The sequence below is a fragment of the Prinia subflava genome, chromosome 1 (assembly GCF_021018805.1).
Source record: "Prinia subflava isolate CZ2003 ecotype Zambia chromosome 1, Cam_Psub_1.2, whole genome shotgun sequence".
NCBI classification, from domain to species: Eukaryota; Metazoa; Chordata; class Aves; order Passeriformes; family Cisticolidae; genus Prinia; species Prinia subflava.
The window spans coordinates 83,756,772-83,781,323 of NC_086247.1; the positions used below are offsets into that span (position 1 = coordinate 83,756,772).

The 24,552-nt window shown below is 44.7% G+C and overlaps 3 protein-coding genes across 12 annotated transcripts in view; all 3 read left to right on the forward strand.

Moving 5' to 3' along the window:
• Positions 1 to 8,212, forward strand: LOC134552472 (serpin B6-like). Of its 2 annotated transcripts, none has more exons than XM_063401169.1 (8): positions 1 to 48; positions 2,327 to 2,417; positions 2,822 to 2,999; positions 3,927 to 4,064; positions 4,683 to 4,800; positions 5,037 to 5,179; positions 6,647 to 6,814; positions 7,746 to 8,212. In XM_063401169.1, the coding sequence occupies exons 3-8, from the start codon at positions 2,832 to 2,834 to the stop codon at positions 8,148 to 8,150; spliced, it is 1,140 nt and encodes a 379-aa protein (XP_063257239.1). In that variant the 5' UTR covers positions 1 to 48; positions 2,327 to 2,417; positions 2,822 to 2,831; the 3' UTR covers positions 8,151 to 8,212. The 2 variants fall into 2 exon arrangements, with proteins under 2 accessions (XP_063257239.1, XP_063257232.1); XM_063401162.1 differs by having other exon boundaries at positions 18 to 48; positions 2,327 to 2,436.
• The window catches only part of LOC134552424 (serpin B6-like), a 25,877-nt gene continuing 1,328 nt past the window's right edge, over positions 4 to 24,552 (forward strand). Inside the window, exons 1-7 of one of the 9 annotated variants that reach the window (XM_063401123.1) lie at positions 4 to 48; positions 2,327 to 2,417; positions 19,788 to 19,965; positions 20,994 to 21,131; positions 21,752 to 21,869; positions 22,106 to 22,248; positions 23,719 to 23,886. In XM_063401123.1, coding sequence (XP_063257193.1) covers positions 19,798 to 19,965; positions 20,994 to 21,131; positions 21,752 to 21,869; positions 22,106 to 22,248; positions 23,719 to 23,886 — 735 coding nt within the window. In that variant the 5' untranslated portion in view covers positions 4 to 48; positions 2,327 to 2,417; positions 19,788 to 19,797. Of the gene's footprint in view, positions 49 to 2,326; positions 2,437 to 18,493; positions 18,951 to 19,284; positions 19,403 to 19,787; positions 19,966 to 20,993; positions 21,132 to 21,751; positions 21,870 to 22,105; positions 22,249 to 23,718; positions 23,887 to 24,552 lie in introns of those variants that run through there. The other 8 variants (XM_063401102.1, XM_063401112.1, XM_063401159.1 and 5 more) reach the window with 8 other exon arrangements.
• LOC134552489 (serpin B6-like) overlaps positions 18,570 to 24,552 on the forward strand; it is a 13,984-nt gene continuing 8,001 nt past the window's right edge. The window contains exon 1 of the mRNA XM_063401197.1: positions 18,570 to 18,617. The gene's annotated coding sequence lies outside the window, so the exon portion shown is untranslated. The remainder of the gene's footprint in view (positions 18,618 to 24,552) is intronic.

Below are 24,552 nucleotides of genomic sequence, written 5' to 3' on the forward strand. Positions count from 1 at the left end.
CTCCGCTCGGCTGCGCTTCCGGGAGCTGGGAGCGCGGCGGCCGGCGGGGTGAGTGCCAGGGCCGCGCTGCTGTTGCTGCTGCTGTGTTGTCCTGAACGTTTTCTACGGGAGGTGCCTGTGATTTTTAGGGTTTTCTTGGTTTGCGTGGTGGGGTTTTGTTTTTGGTTTTTTTTTTTTCTTTCTTTTTTTTTTTTTTTTATGAGTAGAGGTGAATTGCGTTGCTTTTACTGTGTTTTGTCTTTCTTTTTTATTTTCTTCCCTCTTCCGTGACATTCCCTAAGCGCCGCCGCTCCTTGGCAACTGGAGCCGCGGCGGTGCGGCTGGAGCGCTTCTTGTGGGAGCGCCGGGAGCAGCGCCAGCGTGCAGGGTTGGTCCTGCTGCTGCCCGCCTCCTGACCCCTGCGCCTCCGCAGGCGCGGGGAGGGGCAGGCAGCAGTCTGACACTGTCCCAGCAAGCCGAGGCACAAAAAGCCAAAGGTTTGGCCCTCCCTGGAGCGAAGAGTTCATCTTCCGCCCCCGCCTTGGGTTTGGCCCCCGGGAGGCGTCCCAGCCCGGCGGTGCTCCCGGCGCTCCCGTAGGAAGCGCCCCAGCCGCACCGCCGAGGCTGCAGCTGCCAAGAGGGAGCGGTGCTTAGGGAACGTCCAGGGAGAGCTGCGGTGCCAAGAGCCATCAGCAGGAGCTGTCCGTGGTCTCGCCCTGCAGATGTTTTAGCACCACTCCCAACTCTCCAAATCCTAAATGAAGCCTTTTCTCAAGGCAGCCTGCTTTGATTCAGCGGGTGGGAAAAGGGGTATCTGTGTCACAGACAGAGCTTTGTCTGTGGAGATGGACATGGCCTGGTGCTCATTGCCCTGAGTTCCCTCTGGTTGAGTTTGAAAAAGTCAGCTCTGATGTAGCTGACACAACATGAGGAAATGTCCTTATTTGCTGGACACTGATCCACGTTGTAGTTTTGGTGGGAAATATCTCTTGGGCCACAGGCTGCAGGAGAGCCGCACCCTGCTGTGGTTTCCCCATGGTGAGGCCCTGCAGTGATTGTGTGCTGATTGATCCACATGCAGCCTTTCGGTCCATAAAGACTGTCCTGAAGCATAGGTGTCAACTGCTGAGAATATACACTTCAAATTCAGAGTGGCAGGAACACGAACCCTCCCGTGCAAGTGTCTCACTGCTGACCTTCAGAGCATGGCGAGAGCAGAGAGAGGAATGAGTTGACCACTGAGGGCTTTGCAGCAGTTTACAGTTGACTGATAAATACACACTGGTATCATGAGGATTTTCGTTCCTTAAATTGCGGTCACTGTGCTTTGTCTCCGAAACTGTGATTCCAAATTGTGCATTGCCTCTGATGAGACGGGTGTCCGTAGTCATGTTGCTACTCCTGAGCTGCAGAGAAAACATAGCTGAATGTGCAGATGTAACTCCTAGCCTTGTGTCCCTGCTGTTGAATATTATTTATGATTTGGTTAAATGCCCCTGATTTTCAGGCAAATAGTGTTAGTTGTGTCCTTTTTTCTGCAAATTCTTGCCTGTTGTGGAAGCCCTACAAACACTTTCTAGAAAATAACTGCCTGCTGGTGTTGCTATTCCTGTGTGTTTTGACCCGAAGGTCAAAAAAAAACCTTACTGCTAGCAATCTGCAGGTATTGGGACTGTAGGAAAATTCTGGTCCTCATTGTAACCAATGTGAACTCCATGTGTCTCCTCTTTATGCTGTGCAGTGCATAAATTACTCATTCGGACACAATTGGAGGATTGTTTCCATGTAAGCATGCTTGTTTTTTGGTTGTATTTTTTTTAAGTTATGGGAGAAGAGAAATAGGATAAAATTGCTACTGTTTATAGTAAAGCTACTAGCAAGGAATTTTCTTGGGTGGAAAAGTATGCATGTGGAAACTTGCTCTTTTCAACTTTCTGTCTAAGATAATGAATCAGTAGTATGAATTAGGTGGTGGTTTTGTATTTGGTAGCAACATGTCAACACTAGGCCCAGCCTAAAGGGAAGAACAAAACGCAGAGATAGTAAAAACTGTCACCATTTATCTTATGATGACTTATGATACTTATCTGTGGTTAACTCAGTGCTCTAGTACTTATTGCTCATTTAATAGGTGTGGTGTTTAATCTCAGATTCACTACCTATAGTACATGTCTACAGAGTGTGACAGGCACTGAGTTTATGATTGCGTGCGTTGTTGCCGTGTTGCAGGCAATAAAATGGAACTAAAATGGACTTTGATTTTGTTTCTTTGTCATACAGCAGGAAATTGCAGTCACCTGTCATGCAGGCAACATAAATTTTTTTCTTTCCTTGTTTTATCTTGTAGGCCAAGTCATTCTGCTGACTTCTCCCAGCCTGGCTGGCAGGTTTAAAACCCAGCGTGCAGACGCAGAAGGAAGCTGCAGGCAGCACTGAAGGTCTGTTGACTTAGAGAAGGTAAGAGTGTGTAATTCCACCGTTCTGAGGTCTAACTTTGGCTCTGGTGGTCCCATAAAGGCAAATTATTTTCTGTGTGAAGTCAAGAGAGCTTGCTTTCAGGAAGTCCTGAACAGAATTCTCCTGTGCTGTTGTGCTGATCAGCTCCAAAGATGTCACACTGTGTGACACGGGATTGAAATCCAGTGCCAGACTCTAAACTGGTGAAATGTCTCAAATGTGTAGTATGGGATCTCAGGTGCTTGTGGCACCAAATCTGTCTCCACTGAGCTGATAATTTCTCAGCCTTTGCTGCCTAGTTTACACTGGGAAGTTTAAAAGACGAAACAGCTGTTTTGTATTCAAATAAATGTGATCCATTCTTGTTCTGTGTTTCATGTCCCAGGCTCGGAAGCATGGAAAGCCTCTGTGCAGCAAACACCACTTTTGCTGTGGACCTGTTCAGAAAGCTGTGTGAGGAGAGAAGTGGGAAGAATGTGTTCTTTTCACCATTTAGTATTTCTTCTGCTTTGTCTATGGTTTTGCTGGGTTCCAGAGGTAGCACTGAAGCCCAAATAAGTAAGGTAGGTCAAAATAAAGTGAAAATGGGTGGCTTGTGCTGGGATCGTCTGAGGCACAGATGTGTCTTACAGTCTGTGACATGCACTTGTGCTAACCTGTGATTGTCACTGTGGTGTGAGAGAGCAGAGCTGTTCCTCTGGTGTGTGTGTGCAAACAGAATCAGTTTTCCTTGTTTTTGAAGGGGCAGATTGCTTCATTATGAAGTGAAGAGTTTCCTGGGTTTTGTTGTCTTGGGTTTTTTTGTAGTTTTTTGTAGTTTTTGATCTTCTTTAATATGCAATTGAGTGGTATGTGCTTCGCTTTTTTTTTAATTTGTTTGTTTGGTTTGGTTTGGTTTGGTTTTTTTTTGGTTTTAGTTGGCTTGCTCAATCTCTAGCTGCAGAAAATAGCATCTTCTGCTTCCTTGATGGGGCTTAATATCAGACAATGTACGTTTTCAAAATGTAGCCAGACACATAAAAAAAGAAATCCACAGTGACTGAATGTCAAACTGTTAGCATGGTTTACACTTTTTTGTTTTAAACTTGCTCAGGTAGCAGACAGTACTTGCCGTGTATTTTACATATAACCTGACAATATTAAGTGCAGAATCAGACATTTTGGTTCTGATGTTTGGCTTTTTCTGCAAAGCAGTGAAGAGTAAAAAATTATATTTTTTTTCTTGCATTTTCTATTAACAAAAATTTCTCAAAAACTTATGTTGTTGCCATAGTTGGAGATACTTAAATCTATCTGGACACAGTCCTGGACTATGGGCTGTAGATGTCCCTCTTTGGGCAGGGCTTGGTAGCAGATTGGCCGCACAGGTCCCTTCCCACTTGAGCCATTCCTGTAGCGCTTGGCTCAATGGAAGGAAAGTCAGGACTTGTGATTATGCTACTCCTGAATTTATGACTTCTACAAGCACTGAAGATGTTGTCTTTGTGCAGGTGCTCTCTCTGAAGAATGCCCAGGATGCTCACAATGGGTATCAATCCCTTCTCTCTGAGATTAATGATCCAAACACCAAATACATCCTGAGAACTGCAAACCGGCTCTATGGAGAAAAGACCTTTGAGTTTCTTGCAGTAAGTAGCCATTAAATTTGTTATCATTCTTTGTATAATGTACTTGGTGCCTCTTTCCTCTGGAGGTCAAGGCAGGCTTTGGGGTTTGCCTTCTAAACTTTCTGGGCTGAGAGCCAGGAGTGCAATAGATTCTACCAGAGCCCGGTGTCTGAACTTGGTAGAGAATCTCCTTTTAAATAACCCATGATCTCAATATGGCAAAGCAGGGTAAAATCCATTAGTCTCTACAGTTGAGGGTTCTGTTGTTCATTCATATATTTGGTTGTGGGACAAATGGTGGTTATGTCTTTTATCAAAAGTCTCATAAACAAACTTTTCAAGTGATATGTCGTGTCCCAGAAGCACAAAATAAAAACAAGAAAAAAATTAGCCGTATCATTTTCAATGCATTTATATAGAAGTTGGTAGTAGAGTACATAAGCCATTTGATTTAATAACAATTCCTAGTTCATTGAAGTGGTATAAATCCTAGGAGGATTTTGTCAGCCAGAACTTTAATGGCCCTGTATGAAGCTGGGGAAGGAAAGCTGGATGATTTCCTTGGGGAATGCCAGGATCAGCTGTGTCTGAATGAGAGTGAATCCCTTGCTGAAAATGTGTTGTGAATGTCCCTGTTAGTCTTTCATAGAGTCGAGTCAGAAATCCTACCATGCTGGCCTAGAGCAGATGGACTTCCTGCATGCCTGGGAGGATTCCAGGAAACAAATCAATGGCTGGGTAGAGGAAAGGACTGAAGGTGAGTGCTTTGCCAAGTGCCCACTTGTGTGTAATGGCAGCCATGGTTTGGGTAAAGAGCTACTTCAGGATGGAGGATTGTGATTTCAAACAACTGAAATTTAGATCTGTTGCTGTGTCTGGTGCCTAATTCTCTTCTCTTTTGTGTATTAAATGCAGAGCAGATACTGTCTTGGATAATCATTTGATCCATGCCAACCTATGAAATAATGTGGGTTTTTCCTTTATATCATCAAGGTAAAATTCAGAACCTGTTGGCAGAGGGAATTCTCAATTCCCTGACCAGACTTGTGTTGGTCAATGCCATCTATTTCAAGGGCAACTGGGAAGAGCAGTTCAACAAACAGAGTACCAGAGAAAGGCCATTCCACATTAACAAGGTATGATGAGCTAAAATGCTGACAATACGCTGTTGGGTGGATGTTGTCTGAAATTCCCACCTTTAAGGAGAAATTAAATCTTTCGAGCAGGGTTGCCTTGGCTGGGCTGTATGAGATTCCTTATGCGCTGTCTCTTTCATATGAACTCCCTCTTTGCTGACTTTCTCTGAACTTTCACATAATTCCTAGAACATTTCCTATAGCACAAGGACAGGTGTGCAAGCTTGTGAATTTAAGTCTTCTTCAGTCAGAGCTCCCCTGCTGCATATCTGCCCCTTAGTCTATCTAAAAGCAATGGAAAAGAAATCTCCTTTGGAGAACTGTGTGCTCTGCAGTCTTGTTTTTAGAAGGAGATCAGTGCTCTTGAGGAGGACTTGGGCACTGGCATGGGCAGGCCATGACCCTCATTGGAAATTGTCCCTCCCCGCAGTGATGAAATGAATCCAAGAATGCTTTAAAGTGCCACTAGCATTTTAAATAAGGTAGTGTTGCTGCTCACCCTATACTCTGTACAAGAGCACTTCAGAGACTGCTGTACTTGCTCCGTTCCTGACTCCTTGTCCTTAGTGAACAATTGGAAATCCGAGGTATAAGCTGAAATCTTAAGCTAGTAATTTTGCATCCTGCTCAGTAACAAATAGTTACTTTGACACCTTAGAAACCTTTCCAATATCCTGTGAAATTATTTCTATCACTCTTTCCCTTCTTATGACTGACTGGATGATTTTCTATTGCTGTATGACTTTTCTTTTGGTTATCAATCCTTTTTATGTGTCATTGCTGCTGCAAAATAATTTCTGCCATGTTCTCTCTGGGCAATATTCCAATGGGAATTACTTTAATACCAAAAAGCTACTTCTGTGGCCATCTCATGAAGGGAACGCAGAAAGCAATGAAACTGAGAAGAAGGAAAATAATGATGTAAGTCGTAGTAGCTAATGCTCTACATGGAATTGGAATAAGATAGCAGAGATTGAAAATGAGAATAAAATCTCTCCACTTCTTATTATATTTGTGACTTTTAAGAGTTCAAAATAATACTCTAAGTTTCTTGGTAGTTTTAGTATATACATTTTAAAATATTTTAAGTCTTGTTATAGCGCTTGGAGCCACATGGACTAATAATACATACATTGAAATGACTTATTAATTTATAGCAAAGAACAATGCCCCTGCTTATTACTAGCTCACTTTAGTATTTGTCACTAGTTCTTAAGTGAACAAAAGAGTAAGGACACATATTTGCCTTAAAGGAATCCTCACAGACATTTCTACATTAGTAAGTAAAAATTAAATCTCAGGATTTTTAGTTATTTACAAGGAACAGTGTGGTGTCTGTGCTCTGTGGTGTGTGATCAGTTCTCTTTGGTCAGATCCTAAAAGGCCCTGAGTAACTCACTGCCTGCTTCGTAGTTTGAGACCAGCAGAGGGGTTCAGCACTGACTGTTGCCATCTCTTGATTTGTAGAACGAGACCAGACCTGTGCAGATGATGTTCAAGGAGGCGAATTTTAACATGACGTACATTGGGGAGCTGCAGACCAAAATCCTTGAGCTCCCCTATGTGGGTAATGAAGTGAGCATGATCATCCTGCTCCCTGATGCAATCCAGGATGGATCCACAGGCTTGGAAAGAGTAAGTTGTTGAGCTGAGTGCAAAGACAGCCTGAACCTTCCAGGGAAGAAAGGCTGATATTGCACAGAGACCTGCAGTTCAGTCCCAGAGTACCTGTGTCCCTGGTGCTCAAGGCCAGCAGAACTGTCCCTCTGCTCCTTGTCCCCAGAGTGACTGTCCCTGCTATGTCAGTGCTGCTCAGGCTGTGTGCTGCTCCCCTAGGCAGAGGCTGTGGAAGAAGGGCTGGTGAGGAGCAGAGGTCAGCTGTGGTTGTGGTGAAGGCAGAGTGGTGATGCTGGAATGTGGAGAGGGGCCTTTGGGTGGGCTCTTGTGCCGTCCTGTGCCTTGTCCTGTAGATCTTGTGAGGTGAGAGCTGGCAGGTGGTGTGTGGCTCAGTGCCTGGAAAGAGGCTCAGAGGCAAGGGCAGGATGTCTTTTGTGGTGAGGGTGGGACACAAGTTTGGGCTCCTTGACACTGTGGACAAGGAGTTTATTAATAAAGTTTTCTAAGACTGCAAAGGGCCACTGTACTCATGATCCTGTTGACTGACATGAAGGATGAATCTTCTGTAATGTGCCAGAAGAACGGGGTTTGGTTTCTTTGTGCTCTTGTTAGCTATTCTTCTGTTCCTTTCTTTCCAATAAGTAAAACTTAAAAAAACCCAAAAACATGTACAATTTAACAGGTTCTGTAGAAGCTGTAGAAGAAACTTTACATGGACGGAATTTATCCCTATTGTACCTACCAAAGAAACATTTGGTAATGATCTTGGCAGGGATAGTATTCTCTAGTGACAGATATAACTTACAGTTCTGGCTTGAGACACACTAACCAGGTTAAAAAATATTTGCCTTATGCACTCTGTAAACAAAACCCCATAATCAGGTCTTTTGCTTGTGTAACAGTAACTCAATTCACATTGTAATTAAGTCAATTTGGAATTTTTCTTCAGCTGGAAAGAGAACTTACCTATGAGAAGTTAATAGATTGGATCAATCCTGAAATGATGGACTCTACAAAGGTGAGGGTGTCTTTACCCAGATTTAAACTAGAAGAAAACTATGATCTGAAACCCCTTCTGAGCAGCATGGGAATGCCTGATGCCTTTGACTTGGGGAAGGCAGACTTCTCAGGAATTTCAACTGGCAACGAGCTGGTGCTGTCTGAAGTGGTTCACAAGTCCTTTGTGGAAGTCAATGAAGAAGGCACTGAAGCAGCTGCTGCCACAGCTGCAGTGATGATGATGCGCTGTGCCATGATAGTTCCAGAATTCACTGCTGATCGTCCCTTCCTCTTCTTCATCCGGCACAACAAATCCAGCAGCATTCTGTTCTGTGGCAGGTTCTGCTGTCCCTAAGGAGGAGATGTCTGGGCAGCACAGGTGCCATCACACAATAAATGTACATTTCCCTGGAACAAGGTGTCTCCTTTTGCACTAATTGTCTCTTTCAGCTGTGCCTGAACCCTCTTCTGCAGTGTTGATCTGAGGCTTGCCAGGACTATCAGAGCTGCTTAGACAAACACAGCCCCAGCCATGGCCAAGCCCCTGCACCTGTGTGCAGAGGTCTCCAGGTTGCTGCTGACACAAGAACCATCCCACTTGCTGTGTGAGTGCTTGTGTGCTTGACTTCACTCTGGGTGTCCAGCAGGCAGAGTCAGGCAGTGAGAGCCCGTGGCAGGGAACAAGTTACCTTTGCTTGTGACAAGGCTGGAGCGAGCACATTTGTAGCTGCCCTCCCCTTTTACCTTCCAGTCCCATCCCTTTAGTGCCTTGATCATTTAGTGCCTTGATCCATTGCCTGGAGCTGAAAGGAGTCTGTGGCAGCGTGTTCCAGGTGTTGCTGAGCATCCTGCAGGGATGTGGGCTTTTGGCTAACAACTGGCCAGCACTTAGGCAAGAATGGGAATGAAAGATGCTTTTATACCTGATGTCCCTGTGAGGTGTTTGTGGGGTGAGTACCTTTGTTTCATCAGCCCAGGACAGCTGGGTTTATTCCCTGTCACCTGGTTCTGGTCCTCTAACAAAGAATGTAACAGAAGGGTGCATGGTGCCTGTGCAATACTTGAATGACAAAGCCTTGTGGGTTTTATGGGGGTTTTTTTGTGCTACTTGTGATAAATGCCAATAACTCACTTTTTGAAATTTATGAAAATTTAATAAAGAATAAAAATTGGTTACAAAAGAAATTAATACAATAATAAAAGTTTAAAAAGTTTTCAGAGACAGGACAAATAATGAGGCAAATAAGAGCAAAGTAGGTAGCCCGGGTCTACCGTCCCCCCTCCCTCCCAGACAAAGGCTGAGAAGGAGAAGGGCCCTCTTTGGGAGGAATGTCCCCTTTCTGAAGACCAAAATTTCACGATTGTGCAATCTTTATCTTAAGACAGACCCGTTTGCCCAGAGTCCCTCTTCTAATCTTTGGCGTCCAGGTGTCTGGCTCGATCAGGTGGCCCTTGTGGATTCAGTCTGGTTTGACCAGGTGGCTTCTGTGGATGCAGGGAGATATGCCTCTTGTCTTCTGAAAGTCCTAAGGGGGGGTTCTCTTCTTCTTGTTGTAACTGTTATCTCTGTTGAGAAACACCTCTGGGCCTCTCCTTTTTTTTTTTCCTTCTTGAGCTAAAGAAAATATCTTACACACAATTCTTTTATTACTAAAACTTAATGCTAAAAATTACATTTACTATATTATTCAAATGTCAATACAGCATAACTTTTCTACCTAGCATTATTGTATATAGTAAATATCTGCATAGAGCCACACACACAACAAGCCTTTTTCACAATCCCCCCTCTTACTTTTTATAATAATTTTGGCTCGAGCAGTGTTTACTGCTTTTCTGCATCCATTCTACATTCATTTTCTTCATAAATCAGTCTAGCTTCCTGGAGGGGATCTTCTACTCTATCTTGTTTCTTTAATACCATAATCCTTTGCACCGTTTTTGTTGTATCCATCCTTTGATCCATGGTCACTAATTGCATTCCTTGAACTACACGAATGAAACAAGGGATCAAACAAGGGAGGAATATTAAACCAGCTGTGGCACATAAGAGGAAAAAACCTAGTTTCTTCCACCATTCTATTTCTAGTACATTATCTTACCAGCTGGTACTTAACATGGATTCTTACTTCTGAACTGGTACATGGGCGATTTTTCTAATATCATTGACTATATCCAGGACAGCTTCTCCATTATCATCTATTTTTAAACAACAATCTGATGTATTGAATTTTCTACAAACGCCCCCTTCTTTAGCTAACAGGTAATCTAGTGCTAACTTATTTTGGTACACAGCGGCTCTGATTTGAGTTTGTTGCCTGGATATTAATTTTATTGCCTTACCAGTTTTGTTTGTTATTATCTCTACGACTGCCTGAAGCCTTATGATACGATTTAACATATAAATGGGAGTTTGATATCCCCAACTCCCATCTTGTGCCCAGGTGGCTGGTCCGTATGTTTCCAGTATGCGTGCAGGGGGCTACTCATCATCTCCCCATTTTTGGAATCCTCCAATTACATCTCTCTTGCTTCTTTTTAGATCCTCATAAACTGGTATCCCTAAGTGATCCCCTTCAGGTCCGGGCAAAAGAAAAAATCCTGGTTGTATGACACCCAGAGTACAGCTCCCTTTCCACTTGGGAGGGAGTTTTGGATACGCCCTCTTCTTACATATCCAGAACAAACCGTCTGGAGCTTTCCAATAGTCTAATTTTTGCTCATTCATATTCTCCCAAAATTTAGAAATTTCTGGGATGCCAACATAAGGATTTTTTTCCTGTACCATTACATTGAAAAAGCCTGATTTTATTATTATATTCACAATTTCCTTTTTTTTTTTTTTTTTTTTTTTTTTCCTGGGTCCAGTACATGGTAGGTTCTTCTGGGATCCACCATACAGAGGTTCTATTACTAACCTTGTATCTTTTACAGGGGGTTTTTCCTACTTCATGGAGGAACTTTTTCCTTCACACCAAAGACATTCCTCCCCTATGACCACTGAACTTAAAATCCATCCTCCTGGCCGATTTTCTCCCCTTATACTTGTTTGGTTCCACTTAAGGAGCTCGATTGGGCCTAAGCTGCTGCCTTTCCATGGCCATTCTTCTGACATCAAAGCCCCTCCACAGACCCAACAACTGGTTACGTTAAGTTCCTTACTTATTCTTTCTCCCAATTCCACAAACAGATTTTTACCCATCCGTGAAATATCTATTTCTTTCTCTAATTGTTGTTCCAATTTCTTATACAAACCGTCAAGTGAAATTGGTACAGGTTTAGGTGGTGGTGTTGGCCTAATTTTTTTTATCTATCAATTGTTCTTTTACCAAATTCTTTGCTTTACTCCCAGTAATGTGGGTGAAACACATCCATTTGCCCCCTTTTGCACATTCACTTCCCCTTAAATTTTCTGCAGTCCAATACTTTTCCAATTGTACATGCAGTTTCCTAATCTGGAAGGGTTATAACAGTGACTGTTGATATGAGTGTGAGAAACAAAGAAGGAGCCTCGGTGTCTTTTCCATATACAGTTTTTGGTAACACCTGTAGCATGGCCTGGTCGGCATCCCAAAAGGGAAGAGCCAGAAAATGAGTGACAGAACCAGGAGAGGTCCAGTATGGCTTATACTCCCACCTCCCATGCCTATGGGGTTGCAAACCCACAGCAGGTGTATGTGATCTTCTCGGTGGCGATTATAGAGGCCAATCTGGTCTTGCCCTCTCCTCTATTGTCACTTTCTCTTAGGTAATTTCCAGGCAAATCGTTCTTGACACTCCTTAACCGTGGTCTCCCACTTTTCCTCAGCCACCTCTCGTTCAACAGGCACTAATAATTCCCATCCACACATCAAAGTTATTATTTTAGTTGTTTCAAATTCTTCTTGGATAGGGGGCTCAGGTGACACTCTACACTTCATGCAACGAGAGCGTCGTTTGTGTGAACTACAGTACCAATTTTTCCCACAGCTCAAACACTTACATTTATACCAACCAGCATGTCCAGCATTTGGGTGAATCAAACAGGGTATTTGGCTTGGCAATGTATGAGGTTGTAATTCACCCTCCTCTTTATATAAATCACAGGCTAAGGCAAAAACACAGGGGTTTTCTGTCCGAAACAATCCCGATCCTCCTGTCTGTGGTGGAAGTATTCCTCCCCAGGGAGGGTACCGGAGGTGTCTCAAAGTTTTCCCAGGTGGTATTTGAAACCACTGGTGCAAACTCGGTCTAGCTTCCCGGTCTGGTGTGATCCTGTGTATGTTTCCTGGATCATGTGGATCTCCCCAGTTCATCACCTCTCATTCCCGTTTTAGGGTTAATTTCGTATCACCCGGTTCCGATGATATTGTCCACTCCTTAGGCTTTTCCACAGGTCCTTTGATTCTGCTGGCATGGATCCACCCTCGTTCCCTGGTCCAGATCGCAGCCTCAGTGCCAGCAATACCTGAAAAGGACCTTCTCATTTTGGAGTTAGAGATATTAATCACAACAGTTTTGATATGGTGCAATTTATAATTCCTTTGAATAATATTTTGGCACAACATAATCGATCTGTGTGTGCACCATATAGCCAACAGAAATGGCAGCATATTAAATTGATCATAGGTTTTAACAAAATCTTGGAATACAAGCTGCACAATGTTAAAATGCGGTTATAAGTATATTATAACTAAGTTCTAAATGATAACAAAAAAATGGTCCTGTCTTTGTCTGAAAGACAGGTGTCTGCCAGGGAAGGCTGGAGCCACCCTTGGAATGAAGAATTCCAACTCTCTCCCTCTGAATTATTGTAATTTTGAAAATTAGGGAGCTCTCAGGTGAAGATATGGGACTATAATAATAGTTCCTTTCTGGTGTGTATACACAGGTTAACAAACAACACCAACCTTAGCATTAATAATAAACAGAAGCAGAACTCAGGAACACTTCCCCAAGGACACCCTGGGGCTTCTGGGATTTCCCTCTTGGGGACAAAGACATTCATTCGCTTCTGCTAGGGTTTTCTTACAGAGCCAGAGCTGCTGGGCCTGGGGTCCCCAAAGCTTTGAATTAATTGTTGTAACACTTTTTGGCATAAAATGTGTTCCTCTGCCCAAGTCTTTCTTATTAACCATTCTATATCTTGGACTAATTTTTTTTTTTCAAAAGGGTTTTACTTACCACATTAGCAGTAGCCTTGGCAGTGGGAACTGCCTCCACCCAATGAGTTAAATGGTCTGTTATTACTAATATATATTTCCATCGTTGAACTTGAGGAAGTTCTGTAAAATCTACTTGGATACTTTGAAATGGTCTAAGGGCTAATTCCTTACCTTCCAGTGTAGTTCTCTTCATTATCTTTTTATTTTATCTTTTGACAAGTTATACATCTTTCAGTTACCCTTTTTGCTACCCCATAAATCCCAATGCACCCATAGTTCCTTAAGAAATAATCACACAAAGCTTGGGTACCTCAGTGAGTTTTCTGATGCATGTCTTCTAATATTTTTCTAGTAAGTACTTTATTAAGTAATTGCCTTCTATCAAGAAGTTTCCATTTCTTTGATTCATCTGGTTCACCTCCTATCTCTTTCAATTCTTTTTCCTCTGTTTCACTAAATTTTGGAATTTCCAACATCTCCTCATTGGTAGTTAATACCAACATTACTTTTTCTACTCCATTCTCTGCTGCATCCTTTGCTTCCTGATCTGCCAAATTATTTCCCCTTACTTCTGGAGTTACTCCCTTTTGGTGACCTCTAATATGTACTACAGCTATCTCTTCAGGTAATTTTAATGCTTCTAGGACTTCTAAAATGAGCCCCTCATGTACTAATCCTTTTCCTCTTGAATTCAGCAAACCTCTTTCTTCCCAAATTTTTCTAAAGGTATGTACCACTCTAAAACAATACATGCTGTCAGTATAAATTGTACCCCTTTTACGTGCTAAGTGTTCCAGTGCCCTTTTTAGAGCATATAATTCACAGGTTTGAGCTGACCAGTTTGAAGGTAATTTCCCTTTTTCAATAGTTTGCATGTTCTTCCCATCAATTACTGCATATCCTGACATTCTTTTCCCTTGTAGGCATCTGGAGGATCCATCCACATAAATTATTTCTCCTAGAAGGGCCTGGTCCTCAAGGTCTTCTCGAATCTTTGTCTGGTATTGGATAATTTCTAGACAATCATGTATTAAGTTATCTGTTGGTTCCCCATATAAAAATTGAGCTGGGTTCAGGCTTTTATTTACTTCTAATGTCAAATCATCACTGTCTATCAAGATCGCCTCATATTTTAGCATCCGAGAGTCTGTCAACCATTTTTCAGCCTTTTGGTTTAACACATTTCGAACTGCATGAGGCGTGCACACAATTAGTTTACCTCCCTTAAATGTTGTACCAGCCTGTAACTTCCATCAGACTTTTTTACTGGAAGAATGGGGGTATTATGAGGAGACATACAGGGTTTTAGTGTACCATCCCTTATCAGTCCTTCTATTACCGGCTTCAAACCTTCCCGTCCTTCTAATGAGATAGGATACTGACGCACCGTATGGGACAATCTTCTCTTTCAATTGTAACTTTAATGGGATCAATATTCAATCCTCCCCTATTTCCTTCAGCAGCCCATACCTCCTTCTTAATTTTCTTTTCATCCTCCTGTTCTAATTTCAATATTTTAGCTGTCATCTTCCCATTTTCTGGTATAACTCCTATTCCTAATTTTATTTGGAAGTCTCGTCCCAATAAATTACTCCTTGTTCCTGGGACTAACAAAACATCTCTTATCTAAATTCTGGTATCTCTCTATATCACCGCATCCCTGATGACAGGCAAAACTCTTTTCTTGCTCCCACCACTCCACTGCATCTTTACTTACACTATGCCTTCCTGAGATATCTACCAAACAAATTCTTCTTGCTATTGCACCTTCCATAAATTCTAACTCTTCCTCCTGTCTGCATCTTCCAAAATATTTTCTACACATCTCATTTTATAGCATAGACTAAGCAAATAATCCAGTGAACACTAATACTTCCCTTTCTTCACTCCTCCTCCTTCCACATCCATTCATCAACTGTAGAAGAGACACTTAAAAAGCACTAAACACTGACTTCACATGGCCAAGCTCTCTCTCACCAAGTGAAAAACGCTTGAAAAATGTTAGCACATCAAGCAGCAGTCATTTAAAAAACACAGCTTCAGACACTGTCTCCTTTCCTCTCAAAAAAAACCACAAGTCCTTCCTAAAACATCCCAGAACACGTGTGCACACTGTCTGAGTTTACAGGCTACCGATTTGAGAGAAACTGAAGGCTAGCGCATGAGAAACACTGAAAAAATCTTTAAAACTTCTATGACCCGAGTCACTCGGTCATAAGGAAAAGGGCAGCTGCAGTGGGCGCTGATAAACGAGCTGGAGGAGGGGCGGGCAGGGAGCAGCGTGTCCCACGCGCGGCTCGGCGCCGCCGCCTCCACCGGGCAGCCTTCTGCCATGGCACGGCTGTGCAGGAATGCGGCGGCCGCCCCTCTCCGCCGCCGCCACTGGGGACGAGAGCCTCGCTCGTCCTCCTACTCCCGGCAGGAGAGGCGCTCGGCCCACCGTCCCTCTCTGCCCACTCCCTTTCTTCCTGAGAAGATCTGCATTGACTGCGGTTTCCAAGGGAACGGCTTCCCCAACAGGAAGTGGGGAGCTCTGGAGGACTGACCACTGATTTTTTTGGTCCTCCAAGGACGTGGCATGGGCGGGGTCTGCCACCGGAATTCCCGAAGGGGAAGCAATTTCCGGTCTCCTCCATGTAGCCGCGCTCTCCTGCATGGCCCATGCTGGCGGCTCCAGCTGCCTCCGGCAGTCGCCCAGCACCACCGGAGCTGGAATCGCTACTGAGGCAGCTAGGGACCGGACCAGCCCGCCACACGCCAACAGCGGAGGAACCGCCGCCGGGAAGGGGAAGGGGGGAGGGGGAGCCCGCTGCCCCGCCGCCGCCGCGAACGGGAGGGGGGTGAGGGGGAACCCGCCGCCGCCGCTGGGAGGAAAGGGTGAAGGAACCAGCCGCCCCCCCCCCCCGCTCTGCAAGCGGAGGGGGACTCACCACCGCGGCTGGGGAGGGGAGGGAAACCGGCCGCCGCTGCTGCAGCTGGGGGGCTTTTCCAGGGTCGGCTAAGCCACCACGCGGTCACCCCCCCACGTGGCTCATGGCTACTGTACTCGCCGATTCCAACAAAAAGTAAGGCAGTGGCGGCAACGCTCAGCGCTGCTAAAACAAACTAACAAACAAATACCGGGAATGAGGTTGAAAAAGCCATTGCGGGAAAATAGCGAGAGGGACCGGGGTGGGGGCCGGGTACCGACTGAGCCGCCGCTGCGAACAGCGATGGGGGGGGGGGAGAAACCGGCTGGGCTGCCGCTGCGAACAGCGGACTCTTGCCTGGGATGGAAACTGGGGCAGAAACAAGCGACAAGCCAGAACCTGGGGCAAGCACTGGGACTGAGACAGGCACCAACACCGGAGCCGGCAGTGCAACTCCCAGGGGACGATCCTAGGGTGGTATCTCTGTCGATGATTTCTCCCCACTGGACTTCTATCCCTTTTCTTTCAAAATTTTCTCTATTCTACCCATCCCTGTCTCTGTTCACCTTCCCTTTTACCCCCACACAAAAACTACTTTTCTCCTTTCTCCCACACTATTTCTTAATACAATTTACCTTCTCTGAGGAACTATAATAAAGCTTAAAATAAAATAAAAATCTACACTTTCTATACTTTCATTCGTCCACATTCACTCCATTTTCCACTTAATCTCACACACAACAAAACAATCACAACAACAAGGTACCTTTTACTTTCCACACACTTTTACACTCTTTGAGAGTACCTGGCCAGAAAATGCCCTTCATAAACCCTCAATCTGGCAGTGTTGGGGGTTCTCCCTTCCCAACCCCAGGTGCTCTTGGGTTTATTTCATAGATAACCCTGGATGTCTCAGAATTGCTTCCTCCAATCCAGCTGGTTATCAACCCGGGCAGACAATGCCCTTCACAAAACCCTCAATCTGGCAGTGTTGGGGGGTTCTCCCTTCCCAACCCCAGGTGCTCTTGGGTTTATTTCCTAGATTCTGCAGAATTTAACATAACCCTGGATGTCTCAGAATTGCTTCCTCCAATCCAGCTGGTTATCAACCCTGGGTGCTCTTGGAATAATTCCTCAATCCCAGTAAAAGTTTTTTTTTTTTTTAGGGTCCCCTTTTTCACACACTTTACCTTTTCCCTGGGGGGTTTCTCTCACTCCTTTTTACCATTCACTTTCGTCCCGGTGCTGGCCGCCTCCCTCGCGGGACAACGGAACCGCAGCGTAGGGGACTCCGCTCTCGCTTGGAAGGTCTGGGTTTTACCCCAGCCCGCCTCTCAGGCACACACACTTTCAGCCCCCGTTCCGCGCCAAACGCTGCCCCCCCCCAATCCCAGCAATTCTTACCACTCCGTTGTTCTTGGGTCTTTATTCTTCGTGTACACTTTGATGTTAGGAGCTGGTTACCGCGGTTTTTAGGGAATTCTTTCCCTTCTCTTTGCCTTATTGTCTCCCTTTGTCCTTGGATCTTACCCCTTTCTGGGGTACTCTGCGAGGACCAGAGCCGAGGCCGCCTAATGCAGGCGGGACGCGTCTTCCTGGTCTCTAATCCTCTCACAGCACCCGCAGTGGGGGTATTTTAACCGTACTCTGCTACCAAAATTGTGATAAATGCCAATAACTCACTTTTTGAAATTTATGAAAATTTAATAAAGAATAAAAATTGGTTACAAAAAAAATTAATACAATAATAAAAGTTTAAAAAGTTTTCAGAGACAGGACAAATAATGAGGCAAATAAGAGCAAAGTAGGTAGCCCGGGTCTACCGTCCCCCCTCCCTCCCAGACAAAGGCTGAGAAGGAGAAGGGCCCTCTTTGGGAGGAATGTCCCCTTTCTGAAGACCAAAATTTCACGATTGTGCAATCTTTATCTTAAGACAGACCCGTTTGCCCAGAGTCCCTCTTCTAATCTTTGGCGTCCAGGTGTCTGGCTCGATCAGGTGGCCCTTGTGGATTCAGTCTGGTTTGACCAGGTGGCTTCTGTGGATGCAGGGAGATATGCCTCTTGTCTTCTGAAAGTCCTAAGGGGGGGTTCTCTTCTTCTTGTTGTAACTGTTATCTCTGTTGAGAAACACCTCTGGGCCTCTCCTTTTTTTTTTTCCTTCTTGAGCTAAAGAAAATATCTTACACACAATTCTTTTATTACTAAAACTTAATGCTAAAAATTACATTTACTATATTATTCAAATGTCAATACAGCATAACTTTTCTACCTAGCATTATTGTATATAGTAAATATCTGCATAGAGCCACACACACAACAAGCCTTTTTCACATACTGTTATATGTTTTTGCTGTTAATATTTTCTTAGACACCACAGTTTACCTGTATAATACCAAAGGCACGGGTGCAACCGCTTTCCTTGCACTGGGATGTGTTTGTGGGGCCTGTTCCTGGAATAATAAAAGAAGTGCGAGCGCTGCAGGGGTGTTTCTCTCGTTTTTCGATGCTAAGGGATGGGCGGGCGCATTGTTCAGCGTGTGGCAGGAGCAGAAGGCCGTGGCGGCGGCAGGCGGGCGCTGTGGCCGCCGGGCAGGGACGCGGCCGGGCGGGCTCGGCTGCGCTGGGGCTGCGCGGGGCGGGAGGGGAGCGGGGCAGCGTCCGCCCTGTCCCCGCCCGCGGGGCATCCCCCGGGAATGGGGCGGGCTCGGGAAGGAAGGCGGAGATGGGCGCTGGCCTCCCGCAATCGCAGCGCTTCTCGGGCGCCGTGGGGTGCGGGCTGTGCAGGGCTTTGGGTGCCGGGCTTGCACGGGAGGTGGAAGGGAAGGGAAGGGACGGGAGGGCGCGCTCTGCGGTGTTGGTTTCGATGTTGGCTCGGGAGTGCGGGTGTTCTCTTCAGCACGGAGCTCGATAAAAGAACATTGCAAAGGTGCCGTGCCGATTGTGTGTCTGCTGGAGAGAGCTGACAGTGACATTTGGAATTTCTGTGGGAGGACTGTGCAGGAAATCCCCAAATTCCGATGGAGACTCTTCCCCGTATTTGGGTCTGAAAGGAAGCAGCAAAGCGGACAGTTCTGCTTTAAGAAGTGTGGGGGAAGCTGCTGTGTGATTAAAATGTGTGGGGTGTGCCGGGTCTGTGAGTCTGAAGTACTTTAACCTGCAGTCAGGCCAGCACAAATCCTTCCAATTTCCAGTTACAAGGAAAGGAATTTTTTTTAATATAATGCCATTAACTTGGCGTGATAAGTAAGGATGGGATATATGAGTAATGTGGGGAAGAAATATCCTGTTACAGTGTGACAGATTTCTGCTTGGTATAGTTGGGGTTTTTAGTTTGTTTTGGGGAATTATTATTGGGTGGGGTTTTTTTGGTTTTGTGGGAGTTTTGGAGGGATTCTTTGTTTAGAGATTGTTGCAGTGACTATGAAATTCTTGGTAGTTTTCTTGCTGTGAGGCAATTCCTCCTGCCGACTTCTCCCAGCCTGGCTGGCAGGTTTAAAACCCAGCGTGCAGAAGGAAGCTGCAGGCAGCACTGAAGGTCTGTTGACTTAGAGAAGGTAAGAGTTGGTAATTCCACCGTTCTGAGGTCTAACTTTGGCTCTGGTGGTCCCATAAAGGCAAATTATTATCTGTGTGAAGTCAAGAGAGCTTCCTTTCAGGAAGTCCTGAACAGAATTCTCCTGTGCTGTTGTGCTGATCAGCTCCAAAGATGTCACACTGTGTGACACGGGATTGAAATCCAGTGCCAGACTCTAAACTGGTGAAATGTCTCAAATGTGTAGTATGGGATCTCAGGTGCTTGTGGCATCAAATCTGTCTCCACTGAGCTGATAATTTTTCAGCCTTTGCTGCCTAGTTTACACTGGGAAGTTTAAAGGATGAAACAGCTGTTTTGTACTCAAATAAATGTGATCCATTCTTGTTCTGTGTTTCATGTCCCAGGCTCAGAAGCATGGAAAGCCTCTGTGCAGCAAACACCACTTTTGCTGTGGACCTGTTCAGAAAGCTGTGTGAGGAGAGAAGTGGGAAGAATGTGTTCTTTTCACCATTTAGTATTTCTTCTGCTTTGTCTATGGTTTTGCTGGGTTCCAGAGGTAGCACTGAAGCCCAAATAAGTAAGGTAGGTCAAAATAAAGTGAAAATGGGTGGCGTGTGCTGGGATCGTCTGAGGCACAGATGTGTCTTACAGTCTGTGACATGCACTTGTGCTAACCTGTGATTGTCACTGTGGTGTGAGAGAGCAGAGCTGTTCCTGTGTTGTGTGTGTGCAAACAGAATCAATTTTCCTTGTTTCTGAAGGGGGAGATTCCTTCATTATGAAGTGAAGAGTTTCCTGGGTTTAGGTTTGTGGGGGTTTTTTTAATGGTTTTTGAGACCAAACTTCTTTATTATGTAATTAGGAGGAGCCTGGAACTTTTTTATTGCTCATTGGGTGGCTACATGAATTATTTTCTTTTCCTTCTTTGCTTGGGGTTAAAATCCTATGATATATGTTCTGAAAATGAAGCCAGATAAATAAAAATACCTTAGAAATCCCACAGACTGCATTTGAAACTGGTAACTGCAACTTGATTTATTCCTTTTTAAAAATGTAGTCCGGTATGATATATCTCTTGGCACATGTTTTATGTAGGAAGTGACATATTAAGTTCAGACACACTCATTTTGGTTTGGATGTTTGGTTCCTTTGCAAAGTGGGACAGGAGTAGAAAGTCGTATTGTGTTTCCATGTAATATATAAAAATATTCTGTAAACCCTGCATGGTTGCCAGAATTGGAGATATTCAAAATTCATGTAGACACAGCCCTGGTCTCCCTGCTCTGGGTGTCCATGCTTGGGCAGGGCTTTGTCCCCACAGGTTCCTCCCCACATGAGGCATTCTCTGATCCTGTAGCACTTGGCTTGAGGGAAGGAAAATCAGGGCTGCTGCCTCTGCTGCTCCCTAATTTAGGACTTGTACAACACCTGGCTGGGTACATCAGATATGTTTTGCATGATAAGCTCCAGATGGGAGGTGTGGTGAGAAAATCTCTTGGCTTCATGTGACCTTATTTAACCTAACATTAATTTTAATATAAAACAATCCTGCTGATCAAGTGTGCTTAGAGAAGTTATGGACACTGCTGTGGGTGCTGGTCTTTGTGCAGGTGCTCTCTCTGAAGGATGCCCAGGATGCTCACAATGGGTATCAATCCCTTCTCTCTGAGATTAATGATCCAAACACCAAATACATCCTGAGAACTGCAAACCGGCTCTATGGAGAAAAGACCTTTGAGTTTCTTGCAGTAAGTAGCCATTAAATTTGTTATCATTCTTTGTATAATGTATTTGGTGCCTCTTTCTTCTGGAGGTCAAGGCAGACCTTTCTGGTTTGCCTTCCAAATACTTGCACTGAGAGCCAGGAGTGCAATAGATTCTGGCGGATCCGGTGTCTGAACTTGGTGGAGAATTTCCTTTAAATGATTTGTGTTCTGAGTGGACAAGTGATGCCAAGCCAGGTAAAATCCATCAGTCTCTACACTTGAGGGTTCTATCCTCCATTTGTATATTTGGCTGTGCAACAAATGGTGGTTATGTCTTTTATCTAAAGTCTGGTAAAGAAACATATAAAATCATATGTCATGTCCCTGAAGCACAAAATAAAACAAGAAACATCGCTCCCCACATGCTTTTCAATGAAGTGTAGAAGTTTGTAGTAGAGTGCATAAGCTGAAACAATGATATCGATTCCTAGTTCATTGAAGTGGTATAAATCCTAGGAGGATTTTGTCAGCCAGAACTTTAATGGCCCTGTATGAAGCTGGGGAAGGAAAGCTGGATGATTTCCTTGGGGAATGCCAGGATCAGCTGTGTCTGAATGAGAGTGAATCCCTTGCTGAAAATGTGTTGTGAATGTCCCTGTTAGTCTTTCATAGAGTCGAGTCAGAAATCCTACCATGCTGGCCTAGAGCAGATGGACTTCCTGCATGCCTGGGAGGATTCCAGGAAACAAATCAATGGCTGGGTAGAGGAAAGGACTGAAGGTGAGTGCTTTGCCAAGTGCCCACTTGTGTGTAATGGCAGCCATGGTTTGGGTAAAGAGCTACTTCAGGATGGAGGATTGTGATTTCAAACAACTGAAATTTAGATCTGTTGCTGTGTCTGGTCCATAATTCTCTTCTCCTTTGTGCATTAAATGCAGAGCAGATACTGTCTTGGATAATCATTTGACCCATGCCAACCTATGAAATAATGTGGGTTTTTCATTTATATCATCAAGGTAAAATTCAGAACCTGCTGGCAGAGGGAATTCTCAGTTCCCTGACCAGACTTGTGTTGGTGAATGCCATCTATTTCAAAGGCACCTGGGAAAAGCCATTCAGGAAGCAGAGTACCACAGAATGGCCATTCCACATTAACAAGGTATGATGTGCTAAAATGCTGACAATATGCTGTTGGGTGGATGTTGTCTGAAATGCCCACCTTTAAGGAGAAATTAAATCTTTCGAGCAGGGTTGCCTTGGCTGGGCTGTATGAGATTCCTTATGCACTGTCTCTTTCATATGAACTCCCTCTTTGCTGACTTTCTCTGAACTTTCACATAATTCCTAGAACATTTCCTATAGCACAAGGACAGGTTTGCAAGCTTGTGAATTTAAGTCTTCTTCAGTCCCTTCTGCATTTGTACCCGTGAGCGAATCCAAAAGCAATGGAAAAGAAATCTCCTTTGGAGAACTGTGTGCTCTGCAGTCTTGTTCTTAGAAGGAGATCAGTGCTCTTGAGGAGGACTTGGGCACTGGCATGGGCAGGCCATGGCTGCCCCTCAGGATCCCCTGCAGCTCTGGGTTGGCTGCAGGAGTCATCAACAAGAACTGGTGATGTGTCCTCCTTAACTCACCTGCTAGAAGGAACCATTGTGGAAAAGTGAAGCCCTCATGCCTGTCCGGAAACTGTGCCTTGCTACAGTGGTGAAATCAACCCAAGAATGTTTGAAAGTGCTAATATAACTTTTAATTAAGGGAATGTTTCTCATTACCTAAGACTATCTCCAACAGCAACTTCAGAGACTGCTGGACTGATTCATTTCCTGACATCTAGCTCTCTTTCTGTGTGAATGTGTTGAAAAAGCTGGCAGGAGTATCCAGAGACTGTTCCCTTTTGTATTTGCTGCAGCTGTGCAAGCTTAGAACCAGGTCTGAAGATGCAACTCCAACAGGATATAGGGCTGATGAATAATCTCCTTTTGAGTTGTGCTGGAGTACTGTGCATTGCTGCTGCACATGGCCAGTTTTTACCTCATGCTTTACAAAAAGCAGTGGTGGGGATGCCTTAAGTTTTAGCTTTTATATTTTTCAGATCAGTACTGCTTCAGTGTATAATTCTACAACTCCATGGTGTGTCAGCTACTGTTCTCCCATTTTATTCAGACCAAAGAATTTCTCTCTAAGCCTGAAACCCAAGGACGCCTCACTTTCTCAAGCCCTGAAAAATGTAAACAACAGTGAACCAGGGGGTGCAAACTGTGCAAGTGGGGCTCAATTACTTGAGTCTGTAATTGAACAATGAACCTCTGATATGCAAATAGACCAAACTTCGATCTGTCTGAAAAACCTGTGACAGTCATCCATCTTGGGTGCTGTCTCTGTGGGAGCCTGCAGAGCCCAAGGTGTACCCTCTGAAGGCCTTCCCATAAATACCTACCTTAATCCTTGAAGTCTGTCTAGACTCTGTTCTAGGTAGCCTCTCAAGGCGTGAGTGTGGCTGCACTCTGTGGTGTGTGATCAGTTCTCTTTGGTCAGATCCTAAAAGGCCCTGAGTAACTCACTGCCTGCTTCGTAGTTTGAGACCAGCAGAGGGGTTCAGCACTGACTGTTGACATCTCTTGATTTGTAGAACGAGACCAGACCTGTGCAGATGATGTTCAAGGAGGCGAATTTTAACATGACGTACATTGGGGAGCTGCAGACCAAAATCCTTGAGCTGCCCTATGTGGGTAATGAAGTGAGCATGATCATCCTGCTCCCTGATGCAATCCAGGATGGATCCACAGGCTTGGAAAGAGTAAGTTGTTGAGCTGAGTGCAAAGACAGCCTGAACCTTCCAGGGAAGAAAGGCTGATATTGCACAGAGACCTGCAGTTCAGTCCCAGAGTACCTGTGTCCCTGGTGCTCAAGGCCAGCAGAACTGTCCCTCTGCTCCCTGTCCCCAGAGTGACTGTCCCTGCTATGTCAGTGCTGCTCAGGCTGTGTGCTGCTCCCCTAGGCAGAGGCTGTGGAAGAAGGGCTGGTGAGGAGCAGAGGTCAGCTGTGGTTGTGGTGAAGGCAGAGTGGTGATGCTGGAATGTGGAGAGGGGCCTTTGGGTGGGCTCTTGTGCCGTCCTGTGCCTTGTCCTGTAGATCTTGTGAGGTGAGAGCTGGCAGGTGGTGTGTGGCTCAGTGCCTGGAAAGAGGCTCAGAGGCAAGGGCAGGATGTCTTTTGTGGTGAGGGTGGGACACAAGTTTGGGCTCCTTGGCACTGTGGACAAGGAGTTTATTACTAAGGTTACTTGAGTCTTTTACTGCCCTATTAGAAATGGAAAGAAAACCCCCATGGACTTGATGCCTAACCCAGGGGAAAAAAATGCAAGTTATGTGCTATGTGAAGAAATACAGAGAAATCACTTCTTTGGCTATGTAATACTGACTCAAATTTCATTGTAATGAAGTAAATTTGGAATTTTTTCTTCAG